The sequence below is a fragment of the Neopelma chrysocephalum genome, unplaced genomic scaffold, assembly GCF_003984885.1.
Source record: "Neopelma chrysocephalum unplaced genomic scaffold, ASM398488v2 Primary Assembly neopelma1_23, whole genome shotgun sequence".
Taxonomy (NCBI): Eukaryota; Metazoa; Chordata; class Aves; order Passeriformes; family Pipridae; genus Neopelma; species Neopelma chrysocephalum.
The window spans coordinates 23,157,333-23,167,943 of NW_020897691.1; the positions used below are offsets into that span (position 1 = coordinate 23,157,333).

The 10,611-nt window shown below is 35.7% G+C and overlaps 1 protein-coding gene and 1 long non-coding RNA gene across 12 annotated transcripts in view; one reads left to right on the forward strand and one right to left on the reverse strand.

Annotated features, from left to right (window-relative positions):
- The window catches only part of BCLAF1 (BCL2 associated transcription factor 1), a 25,532-nt gene extending 17,930 nt beyond the window's left edge, over window positions 1-7,602 (forward strand). For 7 of the 11 annotated variants that reach the window (XM_027690171.1, XM_027690191.1, XM_027690161.1 and 4 more), the window contains 4 exons: window positions 1,105-1,285; window positions 4,860-5,006; window positions 6,629-6,838; window positions 6,971-7,602. In XM_027690171.1, coding sequence (XP_027545972.1) covers window positions 1,105-1,285; window positions 4,860-5,006; window positions 6,629-6,838; window positions 6,971-6,976 — 544 coding nt within the window. In that variant the 3' untranslated portion in view covers window positions 6,977-7,602. Of the gene's footprint in view, window positions 1-98; window positions 267-1,104; window positions 1,286-4,859; window positions 5,007-6,628; window positions 6,839-6,970 lie in introns of those variants that run through there. The other 4 variants (XM_027690210.1, XM_027690228.1, XR_003535357.1 and 1 more) reach the window with 4 other exon arrangements.
- LOC113970958 overlaps window positions 1-10,546 on the reverse strand; it is an 18,202-nt gene extending 7,656 nt beyond the window's left edge. Inside the window, exons 1-2 of the long non-coding RNA XR_003535396.1 lie at window positions 10,379-10,546; window positions 9,333-9,438 (exon numbers count right to left, since the gene is read on the reverse strand). This is a non-coding gene — a long non-coding RNA (uncharacterized LOC113970958). The remainder of the gene's footprint in view (window positions 1-9,332; window positions 9,439-10,378) is intronic.
- Between the last annotated feature and the right edge of the window lie 65 nt (window positions 10,547-10,611).

Genomic DNA, 10,611 nt, shown 5'->3' on the forward strand with positions numbered 1-10,611 from the left:
TCTAATTAGCCTTTTGTAATTGTAAGCTTAATTGCTTTCAATTTTCAATGTATAATGGAACATTTAATTTTAAACAATTAAAATTATTTGTTTTACAGCAAATATGTATTATCTCTCTTTTACACGGCTTATGGTGGATGAGGACAAAAACTTTGGAATAGCAAGCTAACACACTGAAAAAAAAAATGACAAATTAATCTGTCCTATTATCCAGGCTACATCAGGAGGTTGGACTTCAATGCAGTACATTTCTATAAACAGTTTGTGTAAGAACTTTGGTTCGTTATGCTTGATTCCGCACTTTTTCAACTCATAACACCCAGAGTATGAGAATTTTACTGATACTTAATTTTTAACATGGGTGAGAAGGGGAATTTTTATTTTTGTCTAAAGCCAGTGGGCTGTTTTAAGAAAAAAACATTAACATATCTCAGTGGATACTGTGTAGAAGTGGTAAGAGTTATTTCAGGTATGACCTTTCTTTGAATAGAATATTATTAAAGTCTTGTAAATTGGGTCAAATTAATGCCACTATGGGGTTACTAAGAGTCTTGCTGTAGGAATTTTTTTTCCCTGCTTTGTACTGTATATAGAATGAATTTTTACTTACGCTTCCTGATTCCCATTTACTTTCTGACTTCGGTATCCACATTTTCTTCCACTGGCTAATTCCCTACAGCCATCTACGTAGGGAAGCCCATGCTCAACAGTGTGCAAACTGAACTATGTAAAGTTTCTGTAAAACTTTGCCTTGATGGCTTTTTTCCCTTTAACTTCTGTTTTCTGCCTCAGAAGAAAGGCAGATCTTAAAAGTAACAGAATCTCTTCATGGTGTCAGAATTTAGAAAAACTATTTTGCAGTTTGCAGACTGCTGCTTTCCAACTCACTAGCAATAATAAACATTTAATGCACTTAAATGTGTAAGAGGAGGCTGGAAAGTGGAACTATACTTCGCCTTAATATCTCAAATATGTAACACGTGTGACTTTATAACCAGAAGGGGGCTAGTTTCTCATAAAATATAGAGACACGGTTTAGTATAGCATGTTACAGACTATCTAGTACGTTTAAAATAGCACATAGTATATTTTTTTATTTTTCAGTAAACAAAAAAGAGATCAAGACCGTGCTAGGTCCTCCCCATCTTCCTCCCCATCTTCTTCTTCATCCAGTTCTCGAGAAGAAAAAGATTGCAAGAAAGAAAGAGATGAAGAGTTCAAAACCCACCATGAACAGAAAGAATACTCTGGTTTTGCAGGAGTCAACAGGCCAAGAGGCACCTTTGTAAGTTTTTCTCTTATTCTTTCCTCAAATTATGGAAACTTCACAACAGATAAATGAGGGAGTGTCTCACTGTTTAATATTAGGCTAGACTTACTCCTGAGTTCTTTTATGTGATATACCAAAGCTAGTCTTTTTTTTTTGGTCTTTTTTTTTTTCCCAGCAGTGCCTAGTAGCAGTTAAATGCTATGTAAATATGCCATTAGAGGTCCTAGCATGAGGCTGGCAAAAAGGATTTCTTGATTATTCCTTGCTCTTGTGTAATTATGTTATTTCCTAACAGGATCCAAAAATTTAGTGTTCTGTAAAGTTTAAATCTTGTGTTCTATTACCTCTTAACTCCCTGCAGCTGCTGTTTTTCCCTGTCACTTTAAGTTTGGTTTTACCCTCCTTTGTGTGTGATGCCTGCAACTTGTCAAATAGAGAGTGGCACATAATTACACCTCAACATTGAAACAGGTGTATCTAGGAGATGGTATACTTGTTATTTTGTGTTTCTTTGGCTGGGACTAGCCACAGTGAGCATGAACGTTCATTGATTTACCTCTGGAATGTGTTTAAGCATTGTGATTTGGAAAGTGACACACTGACCACTATAGTCTTCAGAAAAAATCTTAAACTTTCAGATTCCATGTTAGTGTAATTATTTAAATGGGAAATGTAGGAGCATTACAAAAGACTAGTAATCAATAAAGGAGGCCTTGAAAAAGATAAGGAGCGCTTAAAAAAAACCCCAAACAACCCTAAACAAAACATAAAACCACCCCAAGACAGACACTCACCCACCCCCAATAACACAGCAAAAGAAACCCCCAAACCAAAATGAATCACAGAAAACAGTGCAAGTTCCATGTGATTGGGGAAAAACTGTCCAATAGTCTTACATAATAGGTAGGAGAAATTTCATACTTTAACAACAATTCCTTCATGTAGCCTGTAATTAAGACTAAATAATGCTAAAATACATTGTTTAGTATAAATGTACATTGAATTGTTAGTACTAGTGTACAAAATAAGTTTTGAATTACATATGAGGGTGTTTGAAATGCTTGTGGCATGTGCCAACACTTAAGGTTTGAATCGTCCATCTAAAAACCTGTAGCTGCTTAGAAGAAAATTCAAAGTTTTAAATTTCTAACACTAAAAGTGCATCATTTCCTCCTTTCTTCTTATTTTTATACAGTTATGCTAAGTAACATCTCTCTGGCATAAATATGTAAGTCCTTGGATGGTGTAGGCATCAATTATGACTATCAGCACAATTTCCAGCTGTATAAGCTAATGGCACAAACAAAACAGAAATTAGCAAAAGCAGAGCTTAAAACTCCATCTCCTCTCTAAGAGATTTAGCAGAAGAAGACTCATTGGTTGAAGGCTTCCTGCTTTATAAAACCAGATTGTATGTATTGTGAAAGAGATGCTATTTTATATGAAATTCAGGTAGATGTGAACTGGGAATTTAATAGACTTCTACTCATTTAATTACTAGTGACTGCCAGTTCTGACTACGCAGTAATAGCTGGTTAATGTTCCGTAATGACATATGTGGTCATACGCAGGCTTTTTGAACAAATGCTCTGAACCGGCGAATCTAAATAGGCCAACCTCTTGACTCAGATCTCCTCTTTAGGGATACAGCTTGGCAAGTACTGAAAAATACAGACCAGCTAGTGTAGGAATATGTTTGTAATGCAGGCTAACAGTGGCTGCATTCCAGTAAACACTGCTTTGCTTTTGGAGTAAATAAGATGCTTTGGTTGTGAAGCCTTAGAGAACATAACATCTCCCCTCTCCAGCCAGTTAATATAAGCTAAGCTGTCAATTTCATGTTAAATCAGCAACGGTTTTTCACTAACTTTTGGTGATACACGATTCTGTTTAATTCTATGCACCTCATACATAATCATCATGAATAGTTTTCAAATGTGAACAGAAATAAGGTTAAGTAGAGTTTTTCAGTGACGGGGTCATTAGTATCCAGCTCCAAAAGAATTTTGTGTGTAAAAGTTCTGTTTAAAAGGAGTTTTATACAGAAATTGTACTCTCTATTTTTTGTAGTAAGCAAGCACATAAAGATAAGACCATAGTAGATTTCACCTTCTGTAGTTCTTTACCTGAAAGAGATGATGTGGTAGGGGGAGGCATTCATACAGTGATGAGGAAAATTCTAGACGTTTTTCTTTAAGGGAATCCGATCGTAGGACCTAATACCAGGAAATGTTGATAATTTTTCTTTCTTTTTTAATCCTGTCATAATTTTGTCTCTATATCCTTCTCCCACCCCCCAGATCCAGCGGGATACTGTTTGTTGTGCCCTAGTTTTGTAAAGCTGTTGGAAATAAAGAAAGCATGTAGTATTTCCTCTCCTGTACAGTTAGTCTCTTGCTTTACTCTCCATGCAATTATTTTTGGTTTTTGCCTACAGGGTATTGAATAGGTCTTATGAGCCTTTTACTGATTGTTTTTCAGTCTGTTTGATTTCAGGGTAGTTTTAAAACTGTCCAGCATAAATTCTGTATTAGAAGTATTGGAGCTTTGGGGAATTAAGTGTTCATAATACTTCTCTTTTGAGTTAGTTAATCATATAAATTTTTTTGTCTGTGTTTATGAAATATACTTATTTCTAACAAATTAAATTAGTTTCCAAGTTATGTTTTTGTACTGTTACTGCAAAGATGCAGTTTTGTGCAATAGGCTGTTTATGGAAATTATGTTCTGTAGCAACTGCAAGTTTTAGCGTTCTTCCCAGCCTAACCTTTCTTATCCCTTTGGATGAAGGATATAAAATCATTTAAAGTTTTCTGCAAGCTAAGTATTTACATGTAAGGGAAGTATATATATTACTACTTAGTGTAAGTACTTAGGTACTTAGTTACCCTGCTTTAAAGGGTTTTTTTGCTGTGAGACTTTTTAGCCTAATGTTTAAAAATACCGTTAATACATTATAGAGAATATTTTAAGACACTCTTTTTTACTTCAAGCATTGCTACTCTGTACAGTACATACTGTTGTTTTTTTTTTTTTTGAGTAAAGAATTTACTCATTTGTAATTTAATTTGGCCTAAAGTACATTTTTGAGTCTCTGTTAAAAATGTGTGAGTAACACACAGTGGATATACTACTTTAAAAACTGCATTGTTAGTATGTATTCTAGAATCACTTCCTCATAACTGATACGATTGACTCCATGAATGACCTCTACGTTCCCCCTGACAGTTTTCTCCCTCTTCCAATCTAGTTTTCTTGTTTGCTTTTTGTCTGTGAACAGCTTCAGAAGCTATTCTGACCTTTTGTTGCAACACAAAAACTGCTGGTTTACCAGCAGCCAAAGGAAGTTTCTTTTTGGTGGTTGTGGGTAAACTTACGCCAAGTTCAAAAGTGTTTCAATTAAGCTTAATAGAATCATTATTTCAAAGTGAATGCTTGAATATATTACTTAAGGTAATATGTGAATTTGAAGATGGTTTTACACTTGCAGATACTGTAATTAAGCACAGAAAGAGTATTTTCAGTAACAGAGAACTTGCACTCTTTGTGGTTTTATGTAAATGGATTAAATGACATCTTGGTTAATCAGTTTCGAATTAGGGGCAGAGGAAGAGCCAGAGGAGTCTTTGCTGGAACAAATACTGGTCCCAGCAACTCAAATACTACTTTTCAGAAGAGACCGAAGGAAGAGGAATGGGATCCTGAATATACCCCAAAAAGCAAGAAATACTTCTTGGTGGGTGTGGAGAACTCAATGTCTTATGCATGCTTTTGTTTTTTCAAACTTTCTACAAGTGTAGAAGTAGCATGCATGTATGGAGAGGGACTTAAGTGACTGTGAGAATATCGGGGTGGTTGTAGTGTCTAGTTCTGCTTCTCTTGCATCTTTCTGCAGCAGGCTGGCAGTAACCGAGGCCTGACACAGAATTTATCCAAAACTTTCATCAGGGAGTGGGGAAGAAGGCAGGCTTAGACAAAAATTATTAAAACCAAACTTTAAACCAAAAAGATTTGTGCTGTGTTTTCCTGGATTTATGTCTTTATGACATTTGAGCTTTGTCTTAGATTCACCTGGAAGTCTGCAAAAGTGGAAAATCAGGAAAAGCTGACAGTATTTGTGGATGTATGTAGGCTGACTTTGTTATGAGCAGTTTTCTGCTCTTAGTTGATAGTCATAAGAAAATCACAATAGTTTTGATGCCTTTTTCCCATCTGGATTATGAAAGGAGGACTGTTGATGTAACCACTCTTAAGTAGTGTAGTATACTGAAAAGGTGGCCTCTACTCCAGTTGATTTCCTTAACAGTGCAAACTTTGAAGTATATTGTTTCACAACTGAAAAATAATAAGTAGTGAGGATTAGACCTTCTCCTATAGCATTATAGCTTACCAGAAATATGTTACCAGCTAACTAAGAAATAATGCAATCCTGGTTTGGGTGATTGAACAAGGAGTTTTCTGTCTTCCTACACATATATAAACTTTTCTGGTCTGTAAACATAGAGATACGATAATCTATCTATTAAGAAATCCTATGATACTAGAACAGTTAATTGTAGCTATTACACTTGAATTCATTAAAAATGTTTTTAGACAAAAATTACACCCTTTAGCTACTTTTATATAGTTATTAAACTGCTTTATATGGGTGTGATTATGTTTAGTAGTTCAGATTTCTTTCCAAATCACAAGTAAAAAAACCATATGTTGAAGCAAGCGTACCTCACCATTCTAAATGTAAACTTTTTTTTATATTAAATAATTGTCTGTAGCTTTTATGCAGTACATGGAATGATTGTCAGAACTTAACAAACAATATAAGGTTGTATTTGGTAGCAAGACAACAAAGTTTGGCTTATTAACCAACTCAACTGTTGTTTGTTAATGTCAGATTTAAACAGTTTAAACTTGATTTGCCCTGTGTTGTGCTGGGGAAGCAGGTTTTCTGAAAACTGCCTTCAGTTATTTTTCCTTATTAAGTATAAAAAACTGAAATAAAAATTGTTTTTAAAAAATCCTAGTACATTCCTAGAGCAGCTTCTTTTTAAAGTAACTATTTTTTCCCCTCAAAACTAGTAGTTCTTTATTTTGACAGAAGTGACAGATAAGTGATAGATAAGCTATTTGTTACAACATTTAGTAGACCCAGAGCTAATAAGGGCTCTTAAAACAATGTTGTGGTTTTAATTACAGCATCATGAATTGTAAGAATATAGTTCATAATGGATTCTATAAATTATGATCTGAAGAGAACTTTTTAACATTTACTTTGTTTTATACGTTTGCTATAGAGTGCTAACATTAAGGGGTACATTTAAGAGGTGTTCTAACCTTACTTTTTGTCTGGCATTATTGTAGCATGATGACAGAGATGATGGTGTGGATTATTGGGCCAAAAGAGGAAGAGGTCGTGGTACTTTCCAGCGTGGCAGAGGGCGTTTTAACTTCAAAAAGTCAGGTAGCAGTCCGAAGTGGACACATGACAAATATCAAGGGGATGGCATTGTTGAAGATGAAGAAGAAACGATTGAGAATAATGAAGAAAAGGACAGACGCAAAGAGGAAAAGGTAAATCGTTCAGTGGATTGCAGATTAGACAGTTCATCTTGTAAGTCATTGGGTGCAAGTGAGGATTACTTTAAAAGGTTTTGGAGTTTGGTTATTAACAGTTTACAACAAGACTTTTCTTTCTTTCCACAGGAATAACCCTGGAAGAAATTGTAGCTGAAAGAGCAGCTGTTGCACCACCCTCACAACATTTTTAATATGTTTTTTTTGTTGTCAAATGAATGTAAGCATTTTACTTAAATTTTACTGTTGGAAAGTAGTTTAGGGGGATTGTTTTTGTTTTAAGCCTTTAGAAAAAAATCATGATATAGTAAACTATGTTAATGATCGTACAGGTAGAAAGTAAAATATTTGTAACAACTTTTAAGAAATTTTACTGTTTGTTATATGCAGTGTAATTCTGCTTTGTCCAAATATATGGTCAAGTACAACTCTGAAAGTTTTGATTCTCCCCTATGTCTGTGTTTTATTCTGAAGTAAACTTACAGTTCTGCGCACCTGAAATCTTGGAGCAGCATTTTTTATAAACTGATTACTACTTCTATGTTGCCTTTTTATAAGAATTGTGTTTAAGGGTAGTTACACAGTCATAGTGTAAGTACAAACAGTTGTGCAAAATACTGATTATATGTTCACAAGAATCACGTTCACATAGTATCAGCGATAAACCTGGATTCTTATTCCACCCTGCGAGAGTGCAGCAAGCGGTGAAATTTTCACTCTTCTTTAGTAGCCTAAGAAATACATACGTATATAAATACTAAGTGAGTTTCAAGTGTATTCTTTGATAGCTTAGTCATCAGCAGAACACTTTAGTGAATAAATTGGTGGCAGTATATTTTTTACCAATTTTTTTTTTTCTTTCCTGTTTGTTAAAACTGCCTCTTTAATTTTCTCTGTGTGGACTTGCCTCTCCAGACTTGTAATCTGGCAAGAGTAGGTCTTTAAGTGTTTCATTGGTAAAGATAATTCAGATATAGTGGAAGTGTGAGAAATGAATCTTACTTTCTATACACTGATTTCTAATAGTTGTGCTTCTGGAATTTTTGTAGCCAAAATGCAGATGTTAGTCTGCTTTTTTTTTTTTTTTTAAATAACAAACCCACAAGCTTAGTTTAGTGGTAGGTGCACACTTAAACTCCAGAATGTGAAGGGTGACACTACGAGAACAAGGACATTCTAATACAACAAGATTACTTTGGTTTTCTTTCTCAAACAGCTGTTGATAAACTAAATCTTAATGTTATGTGGAGTTAAAAGTGCAGTTGTTCTTATTCACCCCTTGGAATAGCATACTGTTTTTAAAAAATAAAAAAGGAAAGGAAAAGCTTTGATAGAGGTGTTTGTATTAAATACATATATAATGTATGCCCTCTTACTGGCTTTATTATTAGGGAGTAATTAACCATCTGCCCTATCCAAGTTAAATACTAGAAGGCAGGAAAGCAGTACTGTCTCTAATCCTAACTGTAGTTGAAGAAACTGTATTTTGAATTTGTACTAGTTTGCCAGCAGCTGTGTAGAAAGGGAAATAGGAATAATACTTGCCCTCCAGTAGTAGTTAGTTACTAAAGTCATTCCTTCTTTATGTTTTAGAAAGTTTAGGCCAACTATACTGTTGTTGTAAGATTTGCTTTTACATGTACAGTGCATGTTTTAATAGCTGTTTGAAATGTAAAACTGAATATTCCTTGGACTTTTTAGCAAAACTCACACAGACATTTCTGTATATTAAATCAGAATAAGCAGAAAAGGAACAAAACAAACTTGACATCAGTATCAAAGTCTTTCTTAATGAAGTAAAATTTAACACCGATCTGAAAATAACAAATAGGACCAAGATACACTTGAGCTGTCATAACCTTAGAACAGGTAATCTGTATCGTCTAGGTCAAGTCGGAAGTGGATGGTTGTGGTCTATGTGTCATAAAGCAAGATAATTCCTGGGTGAATAGGCAGATGTAAGTATTGTGCTTCAGCTGAATGTTCAAGGAGATCTAGTGGAGTTTCCTTTGGTAATGGCATTTGATCCTACAGACCTGTCTGTAGGTTAGATCATAAAAATCCTTTTTTCACAATCCCTAATTTCAGTGCAGTTTATTAAAAATATAATCTGATTTCAGAACACATACTGACAGGTATAAGCATTTTTAAAAATAAATTAGTTCAAATTAAGAGATTATGTAGTCAAAGATGCAAGTTGTAATCTGATTATCAGAGATCTGTAAGAAAGTGGGATTGAAGATTATTTTTTTATAAATCCAAAACTAATGCTTCAGCACCTACTAGTCTTTCAACATTAACAGTGAATTTTCCCTGTTGTGAAAAAAAACTAATTTGAAGTTTTCACTTGGTGCTGCTAAGGTAGTTGCACTTAAATTCCAGTCACAAGAGTCATGCATTTTGCATTTCTCATTACAAGGTAAAGACCATCATTGATGGATCTCCAGGGAAAAAAATCTAGACATTATGGTGGCATAAAATATTTAACTACCTTTTGAGTTCAGTAATTCATTCTGACTTGCTGCTCTCCAGCAATGCAGCACTGTGTGAATCTGCTTCACCTCTGCATGGTGTGCTTATAAGGTTTGAAGTTATCCCTGCAGTTCAGATAAAATCAGACATCCATTTCACTAGGCAGAAAAAACGCCAACAACCCACCCAAACAAAAACCCCGCAAACACACCAAAAAATCTAGGTATCCTGTTAGTCTAGACTGTGTGCACTTGATCAGTTTCTTGGTTCAGAATTAAACCTCACATCCTGGGAAGGCAGAATCAGTTGCATTACTGTAACAGTGGGCAGCTACATCAGATTTAAGCTTTCCTGCTGTTACCAGCTTTGGTACATCTCCAGAGGTAAAGGCTGCAGCATTAGGCCTTGAACCTCATGTCACTTCTCCTTGTTTCTTAAAGCTTGCCTGTCACAAAATCCTTTTCTTTAGAAGATCCTGCAGGTCCCTTCTGTACTGCTCAGAGTTGTACCTGCTGACTTGAAGCCTTTCTGTATGAGGTCTGTCTCAACTGCACCTCTAGTTCCAAAGCAGCTGGTTACTGGTGCTGATCCAGTCAAACCTCAAGCTTAAAGCTTCCTAGGCCTCTGAACCTGCTCTGTGCTGTTACTACAGTGTGTGTTATCAGTACTGTTCCTTCTTTGTGTTTGATCTTGGAGAATCAGTCTATGTGACAAGTTATGGGTAATAGTAACTACACTACTAACAGTAGTAACACTATCTGCATAGGTGGAGGAAAAAGATATTCATATTATTTCTCTGAGTGGAAGCACTGTCTTATTTTGTCACACTGCAAGCGTTCTTGAAGTATTGAATTTTTTAAAGAAACAGCAGAAATCTTTACAAGCAAGATTAAAGAACAGGTATCTAAATAACAGTATCCAAAGCCAGATTTCTTGTTTTGAAGTGAACTCAGTTTGTTCAGATGCTATCCGGTAGTTATTGTGCTGAGGATACTTTGTCTCTGAATGAACTGGTTATGAGTTTGCTACATCGAGGACCCAAAACATCTCAATTTAGCCTTTTACCATGAATTCAGAGCTATAACATGCCCTGGTGAGTTTCTTCTCTTGATGCGTACCGTGTTCTGCTCTCGCAGTCGCCGGAGCTGCGTTTTCCCAGGAGTGCCGCAGCCCAGCCTAGGCCACTGACGGCCCGCCTTCAAACCGCTCCCTCCCGACACCCCCCGCGCGGGCCCTCCCCGCCCCCTCATTTGCTCTGCCCCATGCACTGCCTCGTTCCTATTGGCGGGCTACCCCTA